The following is a 14,087-nucleotide window of genomic DNA, read 5'->3' as shown; positions in this document are numbered from 1 at the left end:
GTGAACTACAATTCCTAAACTCAAGATCAATGAACTATAAATCCCAGTAACTACAACTCTCAAATATCAAGATCTATTTTCCCCAAACTCAACCAGTGTTCACATTTGGGCATATTGAGTATTTGTGCCAAGTGTGGTCCAGATCCTTCATTGTCTGAGTTGGTAGTGTTTTCTGGATGTAGGTGAACTACAATTCCAAAACTCAAGATCAATGAACTATAAATCCCAGCAACTACAATTCCCAAATGGCAAAATCAATCCCCCAGCCCCACCAGTATTCAAATTTGGGCATATCGGGTATTTGTGCCAAATGTGTTCCATGAATGAAAACACATCCTGCTATTTGCATTGTGATTAATAACAGTAGCAAAATGACAGTTATGAAATAGCAACAAAAATAATGTTATGGTTGGGGGTCAGCACAACACGAGGAACAGTATTAAGGGGTTTAGGAAGGTTGAGAAGCACTGGTATTCTCCAGGAAAACTCAAAATACATTTGAATCCTCTTTTGTTCCCTTTCAGCGTTTGCTGTTGAATATAAAGTGTGAACAGATGCTAACGTTTATTTTGGGAAGGCAACAGTGAAGTGATGTCTCCAGTGAACAAACAGATAATCAGCTTTAACTTGGATTCTGAAGCGTTGTTAAAACAGAGCGAGCTTTGTAAACACAGAATCGAATCAGGGAGGGAAGGGATTCAGGGGAGATTTTTCCAGAATGGTTGGATTCGGCTGTTCCCGAATGGGTTTGTTCTGAAATTTTAATACCTCGGTTACTCAAACAGATATTTCCTTTTTTAAAAATTTCTTTGCAAAAAATTAAGCTCCATTGTTAATCTACCCGGCGAATCCACCCTCCGGCGCGAATTCCTGAGGCTTCAGCAGGAGAACAAAAGTCGTTCCGATCTTCCACGCCAACCGCAGCAGATCCAGCAGCAACAGTTGAAAGATCAGGAGAAGTACAAGAAGCAGCTCTCGGAGGAGAGGCAGAAGCGGATCGTGGAGCAGAAGCTGCAGAGGAAAAAGCTCGAGGATGTAGGACTCCAATCTGCCTGTCACCTCTCTCTCTCTCTCTCTCTTTCTGTTTACCAATCTGTCTGTCTGTCTTACAGACCATTGTTTGAAAAAGTTAATAGCACAGGAAGTAATGATCATTTTGCTGGGTTTTGAAAACTCCTGCAGATGTTTTCCCTGTGTATATTCAGCATTCCTTTCCCAAAGTACTCAGGACCAGCAATGTTTTGGTTTTCAGATATTGTTCCGAAGTTGGCCTACTTGTGTTTGCACATACAGTAGAGTCTCACTTATCCAACATAAACAGGCCGGCAGAACGTTGGATAAGCGAATATGTTGGATAATAAGGAGAGGTTAAGGAGAAGCCTATTGAACATCAAATTAGGTTATGATTCTACAAATTAAGCACCAAAACATCATGTTATACAACAAATTTGACAGAAAAAGTAGTTCAATACGCAGTAATGTTATATTGTAATTACTGTATTTATGAATTTAGCACCAAAATATCACAATGTATTGAAAACATTGATTACAAAAATGTGTTGGATAATCCAGAATGTTTGATAAGCGAGTGTTGGATAAGTGAGACTCTACTGTACTCAGGACCAGAAATGTTTTGGTTTTCAGATATTGTTCCGAAGTTGGCCTACTTGTGTTTGCACATACAGTAGAGTCTCACTTATCCAACATAAACAGGCCGGCAGAACGTTGGATAAGCGAATATGTTGGATAATAAGGAGAGGTTAAGGAGAAGCCTATTGAACATCAAATTAGGTTATGATTCTACAAATTAAGCACCAAAACATCATGTTATACAACAAATTTGACAGAAAAAGTAGTTCAATACGCAGTAATGTTATATTGTAATTACTGTATTTATGAATTTAGCACCAAAATATCACAATGTATTGAAAACATTGATTACAAAAATGTGTTGGATAATCCAGAATGTTGGATAAGCGAGTGTTGGATAAGTGAGACTCTACTGTACTCAGGACCAGAAATGTTTTGGTTTTCAGATATTGTTCCGAAGTTGGCCTACTTGTGTTTGCACATATTGCAATATCTTATTTATTGATTTATTTAATTTATATATCGCTCTTCTCCCCCAAGGGGACCCAGAGCGGTCTTACATAATGGCAGAATTAAATGCCACATATAATGCAACTAATTCTAATGTGTAGAAAAACCAAACATAAAACACAAATAAAAGCCGGTATCCAAATCAAATTAAAACAATTAAAACCATGTGACCATTACAAAAGGGAAGTTTCAAGCCAAAGTCAGAGACTGTCTGTGTTCGAATTAATATTAATCCATCAGGTCATATCAGCTCATATCTTAGGATGGGCCAAATGCTTGATATTGTTGGCCTACTTGTGTTTGCACATATTGCAATATCTTATTATTTTATTATGACACAGCAAACAAGATAGATATGCTGGATTTCATATCACAAAATCACAAGTCGAACACTTCCCAAGTATCTAGGACTGTGTGATGTATTTTCGGATGATGGGTGCAGATCCCAGTAGGGTGGCCTTTTGCAGTTGGCAGATCGTAATTTTGTCAATGTCTATTGTTTCCAAATGCCGGCTGCTATTATTATTATTATTATTATTATTATTATTATTATTATTAGATATTGCAATATGTGCAAACACAAGTAGGCCAACATCAGAACAATATCTGAAACCCAAATTGCCATATAAAATCCCGATGATCTGCTTTGAAGTGGAGTATATGGCAGTGTATTTTATTTCTTTATTTACAGTATTTATATTCCACCTTTCTCACGCAAAAGGGGATTCAGGGCAGATTACAATGCACATATACATGGCAAACATTCAATGCCATTATTAGATATACAACATATAAACAGACACAGAGGCAATTTAACATTTTCCAGCTTCTGGCTTCATGAGGGTACGCTCAATTCCGGCCACAGGGGGAGCTACCACTTCATCGCGCACTTGTGACACCGAGTCCTTGATTGAGTACTTTCTCATTCCTTTCCGCATGCTGCTGACAGTTTTATGGTGTCGTAAATTAGTTAAATAGCTTCCCTGAATAAAGCGGTACCTAGATGGAGCCCCGGTGGCAAAGTGTGTTAAAGCACTGAGCTGCTGAACTTGCAGACCGAAAGGTCCCAGGTTCAAATCCCGGGAGTGGAGTGAGCACCCGCTGTTAGCTCCAGCTTCTGCCAACCTAGCAGTTCAAAAACATGCCAATGTGAGTAGATCAATAGGTACCACTCCGGCGGGAAGGTAACGGCGCTCCATGCAGTCATGCCAATGGCCACATGACCCTGGAGATGTCTATGGACAACGCCGGCTCTTTGGCTTAGAAATAGAGATGAGCACCAACCCCCAGAGTTACCTTTACTAGAATTGTAAGCCGCCCCGAGTCCCCTCGGGTAGATGGGGTGAGGTATAAAAATAAAATTATATTATTATTATTATTATTATTATTAATAATAATAATAATAATAATAATAATAATAATTTTCTACCCAACAGATGCAACTTGTTTTCGAGCTGCTTAGGTCAACAGCGAGCTGGGCTGTTAATGGTCAGGAACTCAATCCGACCCAGGCTTTGATGTCATGACCTCTCAGTTAGTAGTGATTTATTGCAGCTGGCTACTAACCAGCTGAGCCACAGCCTGGCCCATGTAGTCTCATATAACTCAGTTCAAAGCAGATAATGTGAATATCTTCTTTGCTATTATAAATTGAGGCCTATTTGCAGAGCATAGGACCCCGTGGTTTCCAAACCCACCGCAGCAGTGCAACATTAATAAGGGTTCCTTTCATGAGCAGCCTTTGCGTGGAGATGAAAGGAAACCAATGTAACTTTCTGGCATGTGTTTTAGCACCAGAAGAGAGAGGAGCTGCGGAAGCATCTCGACCTCGAAAGGAGATGCCCGGAGATCAAAGCCGCTCTGAGCAAAACCGAAAAGGAGAAAGACAGCAGGAGGAACGACGAAGAAGTGCAATGTAGAGCGGAGGGAGTCAGATTGGACAACTTTCAGGTAAGGTTTTGTAAGCAGAAGGATCTTCCCACTTCATCACATGCGTTCAATTCTGCTGAGCTGCCCACTTAAGAAACGGCAACCTACTGTGTTCATCACATGACGCAGGCTTCAAGTGGTGGGTAGAGATATCTTGGTGTTTTTAAAGTGATTTAAACCAGATGCTTTCAAAGCTGGTTGGCAAGTGACCTTTTTGTAAATTATCCACAAAATGAGATGGGCAAAATGGCCAGTTCTGTCATGTGATGAATTCCCCCTGTTCACCGCTTTAGAATGAAACGGTTAAACAATTTGTGTTAGGAGCCAAAATGCTCTTTTGAGAAAAAAAGCTCTGCCATTGTTGCACCTCAGGTTAGCTTCACCTTGCTAAAGACACCAGGCTGCACACAGATTATAGTCTTTTGTAGTTTATTAGGAAATAAGGAAAAGATAGTTCATAAAAGGTAAAAGTTCAGTTCCAAAAGATAGTTACATAAAACAAGGCTGTAAGCACAAATCCATGGAAACATTAGGCATGAAGCAAGGTCCTTAAAACGAAACCAAAGTCCCAGAAACGAGGATACATCCAGGCTATAAGATAATGTAGGAAAGCAGACTTGGTTCTTGATTCAAGGGAGGAAATTGCTTTGACGAATTTTTCTCTCTCAACAGACTTTTAATAGCATAACATGAAGGCATTTCTTTGCCCTTTGAACTCCCTCTTACTTGCTATTCAGAGACTTCTACGCAACCCCTGAAATTCCAGACGACTAGCCCGATCTAAAGACATGGCCTCATCGCTTTCGCTTTCAAGGCCACAGGACTTGTTAGCGTTATCATACAGAGGCTGGGAGCTTCTCTCCCTTTCTGCTTCTTGCTCCTGAAAACCATCATCATTAACAACCACATTCTTTCCCGTGGGAAAGCCTCATTCTTCCTCATCTCCCACAGCAGGAACACTCTGCACCTGAATCTCATAATTCCCATCAGAGTCATCTTGAAACTCATCCTGAACCTGAATCCCCTCATCTGGAAACTGCCTCCCAGAATCCTCAAACTGCATCCCAGAATCCTCATCAGAGTCACACAAAGGCTGAGTCACAACAGCCATTACCTTTTGCTCAAGGAGAGAGAGATAGGATGGCTGGAAGGAGAGGCTGTTGGCTTCATCTCCTGGAGAGAGAAGTCTCCTCTCTCACCTTTCTTTTTCCCCTTCCCTTATCTCCCTACTTGTTGCACTCTAGCCTTGAGACACCATTTCACCCAACACCACACTAGAGCCCAGTAGTACTAACTACAGTGTAGTAAGAAAAGCATGTACAAAGGGGAAAGGGGGCATTCCCAATAGAGCAGTAGAAGCGGAGCTATTAAAAAGCAGTAGTCCATATACAAAAGAGCAGTTGTCTAAAAATGGCAAGGTACATGAAGTCAAGGAATTCAAGATCACAGGCATACATCCTGTGAAAGCATGAAAGAAGAAACTTTTCCAAGGCAAAACTTTTTCAGGAACATAGACAAACACAGGAAACTCAAATCATGAACTTGAGAGCTGAGACAGGAATCTGAACCTTTCAGCAATGTTGTCTGCTCTGAGAGACACCAAGTAAACATCATTTAATTTAAGCCCAAGCCCAACCAAGAAGCCATGAGATCATGCCTCACACACCTGGGTTTCAGGGATTTCTCCCTGAATGCCTAATTAATTTATCCTTCACTCCCTCCATCCAGAGACCTAATCTGATATCTCAGGAAAACTCCCCATCACCTGAAGGCCGATTCTGCCCTGATCTTTCACTGGTTTCCCTTTCCCCTGGGCACATATCCATTTGACAAATGTGAATCTCCATGAACATGCAGAGACCACCTTTTGAAAACCACTAGTCAAGAAAAGCATGACCTTGTTGAAAGTCAACTCTTTGAACAAGTGATATTCATAAGCATTCATGTAATGGCACACAGGAAACTCAGCTGTTAAACTGAAGAACCATGTCTTTGAACTGCCGAGAACAAAGACATGCCACTACAAAAATATGTCTGGTTAGCAGAGTTTTAAAGATATTTCTTTGCAGTTGCAGTTGCCCAAAAGATATATATTCCCTTGAAACATGTTAGCTAAAATATGTGCTCAGAGATTTAAAAAAAGCTTTCTTTGAAAAATAACATATCTTGTTTACTCATAAATATCTTGTATTAATTCACCATAGAGGTACATTTCTTATTGAAGTTCAGTTATAGATAGGATATAGTTCTCTGTATGTTGAGTACACAGGATATCATTCTTAATCAATCATCCATAGTCTTTAGGTACAGTTGTACTTGTGGAAGTCAATAAGTCATACTTCTCTACTGAAGTCCAAACAAAAACATGCCTCCACCTCCACTGAGGTCTGATACAAACAAGCATCTACCTCCACTGGGGTGTTAAGCAGACTGATTACAAAATGGAGTCCTGAGTCTGAACATGCTCAGTAAAATCACATGTCTATAAACTCTCCCACGCCAAAGAGATGCAGTCAAACTGGCAAATCAACATACACATAGAATACAGGTTAGCAAATAAAATGTGAGAGGCTTGGGAGGTTGCTATTTCCAGCAACCTGTTCAGTGGGATGAAGTAATGGGTTATCAAGGTCAAAGGAGCCTCGCACATTGGTTTTTGCCTTTTCCCCACTCTAGAAACAGTATGAAGAAGCACATCAGGGTAAGAAGATTCACCGGACTCTTCCCAAGGACCAAACACAGCTGCTTTCTCTCCAACATGATCACAAGCAGAAGGCTAAAGATCCTCCCAAGATCCTCAACCCTCCGACGCGTCTGCCGTCAAACTCTGCAAGCAAAGAGGTATATTTTGCCAACTCATTGTGACTGGGTGGGTTGTTCTCCCGGTAGGGTGTGACCAACAGTTCTCCATACTATTTCAGATGATGTCATGTTTTGGGGAAGGTTCCCATTTGAAAAAACTAAACAAAACAAAGAGATTCTGTATGAATTTAAAAGATCACATGGCTGGTAACCATTTGATTCTACCCCATGCCTGCAAACAAATGGGTTATTGTGTTGTCGAAGGCTTTCATGGCCGGGATCACAGGGTTGTTGTATGTTTTCCAGGCTGTCTGGCCATGTTCTAGAAGCATTCTCTCCTGATGTCCCACCCACATCTATGGCAGGCATCCTCAGAGGTTGTGAGGTATGGAGAAACTAAGCCAGGAAGGTTTATATATACAGTAGAGTCTCACTTATCCAACACTTGCAGAATGTTGGATACGCGAGTGTTGGATAAGTGAGACTCTACTGTACATGTAATAATAGAGTAAAATAAGAAATGCAATAATAATAATAATAATAATAATAATATCAGAGTGAAATAATAAATGTAATAATAATAATAATAATAATAGAGTAAAATAAATGTAATAGTAGCAACAATAATAGAGAAAAATAAAAAATGTAATAATACCAGTAATAATAGAGAAAAATAATAAATGTACCATATATTCACGAGTATAAGCTGACCCAAATATAAGCCAACCAGGACCCTCACCCAAGTATAAGCTGAGGGGGGATTTTCAGTCTTAAAAAAGGGCTGAAAAACTAGGCTTATACTTGAGTATATACAGTCATATTTTTTCTGGAAAGCGGGCGGTAGGCCCAATAAGTTTGGGAATCACTGGTCTAAATCCGAAGGGGGTGGAAAATGTAACTTGGCTTCCTCGCCTCAACTTTTTCCTTTTTCAAAAGAAATCTGCCGCCCGAGGGGAGAGGGAAAAACCCACTTCGTAAATGTCAGCTCCAATCGTCCTCTGCGTCTGTGGCATGTATTCTGTAAATGACCTCTTTGTACTGTAATAAAATGCATTGTAAAATTTAGCCCATGCCATTACTGTTAAATTTTAATCCAAATGTACTGTTGTGGATTTCTGACATTAGCCGTTGTTGGCAGCGAGTCTCTGTTGGAAAGACGGGGCTTTCAAAGGAAGCAAATTGAGGCTGACATCAATCTGCAATTTCTCTCGCAGCTGATGACTGTGTCTTGTGTGTTTTTAACGCCGTGCGGCTGCGGCGCGATCGTTCGGCTTGCCCTGTTTCTTTAATCCCATTGGCTTCATGTTGATATATGTGTGTGCGTCTGTCTGTGTGGGTTTACAAGGGCCGAAACAATTCCCCTCCTGTGAAAGAATAATTACTTCCCATTGAAACCACTGTCATATCGGTGGATCTCCTGATGTTCTATTAACAGGAATCCTGTTGGGATTTGAAAAGCTTCCCTTTTGCCTAGAACTGCAATTAACCCCCCAGAGAAAAGTCAGAGATCCATGTTGAGCCTGGAAACAATTTGTCAATTTGATGATGTACGCAGAAAGGACCCAAATAACTTGCAAATCAAAGTCTGCGTTCCAGACTTCCAATTCATTTGGGGAATTTTGTTCTGGTGCTTCTGGCAATACATTTCAACAGCAGATTTGTAATGATAACTGTGTCTTGATGCAAAAGGCTGGGATTGTAAACTAGGTACAGTAGAGTCTCACTTATCCAACATTCTGGATTATCCAACACATTTTTGTAGTCAATGTTTTCAATGCATTGTAATATTTTGGTGCTAAATTCGTAAATACAGTAATTACTACATAGCATTAATGTGTAATGAACTGCTTTTTCTGTCAAATTTGTTGTATAACATGATGTTTTGGTGCTTCATTTGTAAATTCATAACCTAATTTGATGTTTAAAAGGCTTTTCCTTAATCCCTCCTTATTATCCAAGATATTCTACTGTAATAATACAGTAGAGTCTCACTTGTCCAACGTTCTGGATTATCCAACGCATTTTTGTAGTCAATGTTTTCAATGCTTTGTGATATTTTGGTGCTAAATTCGTAAATACAGTAATTACTACACAGCATTAATGTGTAATGAACTACTTTTTCTGTCATATTTGTTGTATAACATGATGTTTTGGTGCTTCATTTGTAAAATCATAACCAATTTGAGGTTTAATAGGCTTTTCCTTAATCCTTCCATATTATCCAAGATATTCGCTTATCCAAGCTTCTGATAGCCCATTTAGCTTGGATAAGTGAGACTCTACTGTAATAATAATAATAATAATAATAATAATCAGGATTTCCAACATCTATTTTGATGTTTAATAGGCTTTTTCTTAATCTCTCCTTATTATCCAACTTATTCGCTTATCCAACGTTCTGCCGGCCCGTTTATGTTGGATAAGTGAGACTCTACTGTAATAGGCCTGTGCAATCAATGAAAAAAAATGCTTCAATACTCATTACAAAATTAGGCAGTATGGGGGGAAAATAATTTCTAACGTGTTTACGAAATTGGACGGGGTCCGTATCATAACTATTACTTTTTTGTTACTTTTCGACAAGTAGTTGTGCCAATAGGGACACTTCAGGGGTGTCTCTCTCCGTCATTGTTAGAGCTATTGATATGAAACTTGCTAAAATTATAGAACATATTTATTTATTGATGACATTTCTACTGTGCCTTTCTCAACTCTTGCCAGAAGAATGGGCACAAAATAGGAGAGGAATTACAGGTGGCACACATGGAGGATAGTTGTTCTCACAGGCTTTTGAATAATATTATTATTATTATTATTAATAATAATAATAATAAGTAAAGCAAAGTGAAGAAGTCAAAAATCAGAAACTCCTCAAAGCACAGCAGACAAAGAATCAGTACAAGAAAACTGCACTACAAACTAGAGCTGACAGCTGGCACAACAAAACATTGCATGGAAAGTTCCTTGACAAAATTGAAGGAAAAGCTGACAAGGAGAAGACCTGGCTCTGGCTCACGAATGGGACCCTGAAGGAGGAGACAGAAGGCCTGATCCTTGCAGCCCAGGAGCAAGCCATCAGGACAAAGGCAATCAAGGCCAAGATCGAAAAATCAGCTGATGACCCAAAATGCAAACTGTGCAAGGAAACCGACAGAACCATGGATCATATCCTCAGCTGCTGTAAGAAGATTGCACAGACAGACTACAAACAGAGGCACAACTATGTGGCCCAAATGATTCATTGGAACTTATGCCTCAAGTACCACCTCCCAGCAGCAAAGAACTGGTGGGATCACAAACCTGCACAAGTATTGGAAAATGAGCACGCAAAGATACTGTGGGATTTCCGAATCCAGACTAACAAAGTTCTGGAACACAACACACCAGACATCACAGTTGTGGAAAAGAAAAAGGTTTGGATCATTGATGTCGCCATCCCAGGTGACAGTCGCATTGACGAAAAACAACAGGAAAAACTCAGCCGCTCTCAGGACCTCAAGATTGAACTTCAAAGACTCTGGCAGAAACCAGTACAGGTGGTCCCGGTGGTGATGGGCACACTGGGTGCCGTGCCAAAAGATCTCAGCCGGCATTTGGAAACCATAGACATTGACAAAATTACGATCTGCCAACTGCAAAAGGCCACCCTACTGGGATCTGCACGCATCATCCGAAAATACATCACACAGTCCTAGACACTTGGGAATGTGTGGTCAAATTCAACAGCCAGCAGAGTGTCTGCTGTGGACTCATCTTGTTTTCAAATAACAACAACAACAACAACACTTTATTTATATTCCACTCTGTCTCCCCAAGGCGACTCTGGGCAGATCACAGTACATATACACGGTAAACATTCAATGCCATTTGGAGACAGGGCAGAAACAGAATAAGACAAGCAGTAGGAGGTATGTAGTCTTAAAGTCCAGTTTTTGGTGCCTTGGAGGTTGAGGTTATTTTATTATTTATTTATTTATTTACAACATTTATATCCCGCCCTTCTCACCTGAAGGGACTCAGGGTGGCATACACAATTGGCAACAGTTGGCAACAGTGCCTTATCAACACAGTAGCTCTATTTAAGTGACTCGAAGACAAGTAGATCTCCGACCTCTCTGCAGTATCAGTATTGAACCTTGCTAAGCATCTGTCTTTGTGTGTTTGTCTCCAGACCGAGAGCAAATGGAAGAAGAGTGACCCTGTCCAGGCTGACCTTGGCTGGGCAGCCGTTCTTGGGAACGAGGACTCCTCTCATGCTAGACTAGGATCCGGCAGTAGCTCCAGCCCATGCACCCCGGCCTTGCAAAGAGCAGTCATCTCTCAGGTAGGAGAAGGTCACGATAGAGCAGTGATTCCCAAAGTGGATGCATCACACCAGTGATTCCCAAAGTAGGTTCTACCGCCCCCTGGTGGGTGCTGGAGTGATCCAGGGGGGCGGTGATGGCACCTATTAGGACACGGGGGTGGGACCAGAGGAGGGCCGGGGCCTCTTCCCAAGTGCTGGAGACAGGGCTGAGCCCCTGAGGCGCCTGTTAGGACACACAGGGGCGGAGCTAGAGGAGTGGGCGTGGCTTCTTCCCAAGAGCCCGAGACAGGACTGAGAATCTATACCTCTCCTGAGGCTCTTGTTGGGACACAGAGGGCGGAGCTAGGGAAGGGGGCGGGGCCTTCTTCCAAGAGCCCGAGACAGGGCTGAGCCTCTATACCTCTCCTGAGAGGCCTTTCAGGACTAAAGGGCAGGGCTAGGGGCGGAGCCTCTTCCCAAGAGCGTGAGACAGGGCTGAGCCTCTATACCTCCCCTGAGGCACTTGTTAGAACATGGGGGCGAGGTATAGAGGTTCAGCTCTGTCAGGCACTTGGGAAGAGGCCCCACCCCCTCCTCTAGCCCCGCCCCCTATGTCCTGGCAGGCACCGCAGGACAGGGATAGAAGCTCAGCCCTGCCTCAGAGCTCGTAACTCCGCCCATCCCAGTCCTGGCCACCCACCTCCCCTCCCAGCCCTGCATCTTGGACTAGGGGAGAGGCTCAGCCCCGCCCTCTTGAGCAGGAGCCACGCCAACCCCTCTAAGCCACGCCCCCCTCTCCAGGTGGCATTGAGTCATATTTTTTTCTGGAAAGGGGGTGGCAGGCCAAATAAGTTTGGGAACCACTGCTATAGAGGATTTCTGTCAAAAATATAGAATTTAGAGGATGTGGGTGAACTAGAATTCCCAAAATCATGATCCAATTTCCCCCAAACTCTGCCAGTATTTTCAGTTGGCTATGTTGGGTCTGTGTGCTAAGTTTGGTCCAGGGCCGACATCGGCTGTGTTCAGTGCTGTCTGGATAAAGGTGAACTACAACTCCTATAAATCAAGGTCAGCCCCCCCCCCCCAAAAAAAAAACCTGGTCATGGGAGTTCTGCGTGCCAAATTTGGTCCAGATCCATTGTCAGTGGGAATTACAGTGCTGTGTCTTGATGCAGGGTGAACTACAACTTCCATCATGTTGAGTCAGTCTCCCAACCCTCTCCAGTACATTCAGTTGCTGTTTGCTGTGTGACATAGAAAAGGGTAGGAAAGGGTTAAAGGAGAGGCAGTGGGCGGGGTCATGCAAATTCCACATCAATGGAGAGAGAAAGGAACACTGGGATGTGGTGCTCACTATAACCTGCAATGTCATTGGAGGGAGTGCTTTTGATGGCTCCTCAGCACTGTTTTTATAGCTGTTTTTTTCCTATTGTTTTTTTCAATATAATAATTTTTATTTACATACATTAACAACTTACAGTGAAACAAAACACAAAACAATAAACATTTTACAGACATATTTATGTTTATGGAGGCGAGAGCCTGTCTGTGTAAGTGGACACCCCTGGCACATACACACAAACAGATTTTCACTTTTATTATGTACTAGCTGTGCTCGGCCACGCGTTGCTGTGGCAAAGTGGTGGTGGTATTGGTTAAAAATTGTTGTGTAATTTTTATTTGACGTTATTTGCAATTTTTTATTAATTTTATTGTAAGTTATATTTTTATTTATTATATTTTATTATTTTCTTGTATTATTTTTAGTTATTTTCTGGTATTATAGTATTTTATTGTATTAATTTTAGTGTTTTTTATTATTTTTTATTGGGTTGCTAGGAGACCAAGTTGGAGGAGCTTAGCCTTCTAACTGGCAGCAATTGGATAAAAGCAATTATTCCTCTCTCTCTAATTAGGACTTTATTTTTCTTTTCTTTTTGTTGTATCAACCTAGAGGCATGGATGATGGGTTGTGTTGTCAAATTTCGAGGTTGGGGGGCCTGTAGTTTTGTTGTTTTGTGGGTCGCCGTGATGCCATCACTCTTTTATATATATAGATATAGATGATTTCTTTTGAATAGGACAATCCAATTCATTCCATTTTCTGCGTTCCGAAAAAAAGAAAGTAACATATTTTATACCTTTCCAAAGAGAAAGCTGTGAGCTTGCCATAATTTTAACCAGCTTTTGTAACTGCCAAATAAGTTTTAAAGCTTTTCTCCTTCTTCTTTCTTTATCCCTAACTCCTCGTTTATGGCCAAAGCCCAAGCCAGAGCTGGGAAATAGCTTGGATTTGGAGGCTCAAGCATTGGTTGATGCTGCCCTTTCCTGTTGAATTAGCAGCACAAATGCAAGAAAGCCTTCCAGCATCCGCTTAGATGACTGTTATTTGCAGCGACGTCGGTGCTCAGTGACTAGAATGGTCCTGGGATATTATTTCTTGTATGTTTCACAAAAAGCTTTGGAACCCACAGCAGGCTGTCATCTTTCCATTGGAAGCTCTTTGTGCGTAATTCATGTGGCAACACAAATGTATCTTTGTGTTTGACAAAGCAAGGAGAAAGGCCAACTCTCTCTCCCAGGAGTTTGAGATCCCCGTTGTTGTCTCTCGCCAATTCTTAGTTTGTTCAGATCCAGCTTCTGCAAAGGGCATTCCAGAATCAACAAGAACCTTGGTTGATCCTCATATGTAATCATTGTAGACTACACAGTTGTCACTAGACCACAAGCTTGGAAACTTTGCTTTTGAGGTGACAAACTCCCAGGATCCCTCAGTTAGGGCTAGAATTCAGAGTTGCGGTCAAAGTCCAGGAAAGTGATTTTCCTAAGTTCTGCACTAAAATCAGTCACAGGACATTCAGAAGCAATCTAAAAGCAACGTCTCAATATCACCTTTTAGGGCCATGTGTTCTTGACCCAGAACTCTTTTTTGTGGTCTGCATTGAAAAAATATACTGTATATACTCGA

At 41.4% G+C, this 14,087-nt stretch overlaps 1 protein-coding gene across 1 annotated transcript in view; it reads left to right on the top strand.

The window, feature by feature from the left end:
* nrk (Nik related kinase) overlaps positions 1-14,087 on the top strand; it is a 127,727-nt gene that overhangs the window by 55,439 nt on the left and 58,201 nt on the right. The window contains exons 12-15 of the mRNA XM_062963792.1: positions 825-1,035; positions 3,892-4,050; positions 6,706-6,870; positions 11,003-11,155. Coding sequence (XP_062819862.1) covers positions 825-1,035; positions 3,892-4,050; positions 6,706-6,870; positions 11,003-11,155 — 688 coding nt within the window. The remainder of the gene's footprint in view (positions 1-824; positions 1,036-3,891; positions 4,051-6,705; positions 6,871-11,002; positions 11,156-14,087) is intronic.

This window comes from Anolis carolinensis, unplaced genomic scaffold (genome assembly GCF_035594765.1).
Source record: "Anolis carolinensis isolate JA03-04 unplaced genomic scaffold, rAnoCar3.1.pri scaffold_12, whole genome shotgun sequence".
Lineage (NCBI taxonomy): Eukaryota > Metazoa > Chordata > Lepidosauria > Squamata > Dactyloidae > Anolis > Anolis carolinensis.
This window is presented reverse-complemented; position numbering and strand designations above follow the sequence as displayed.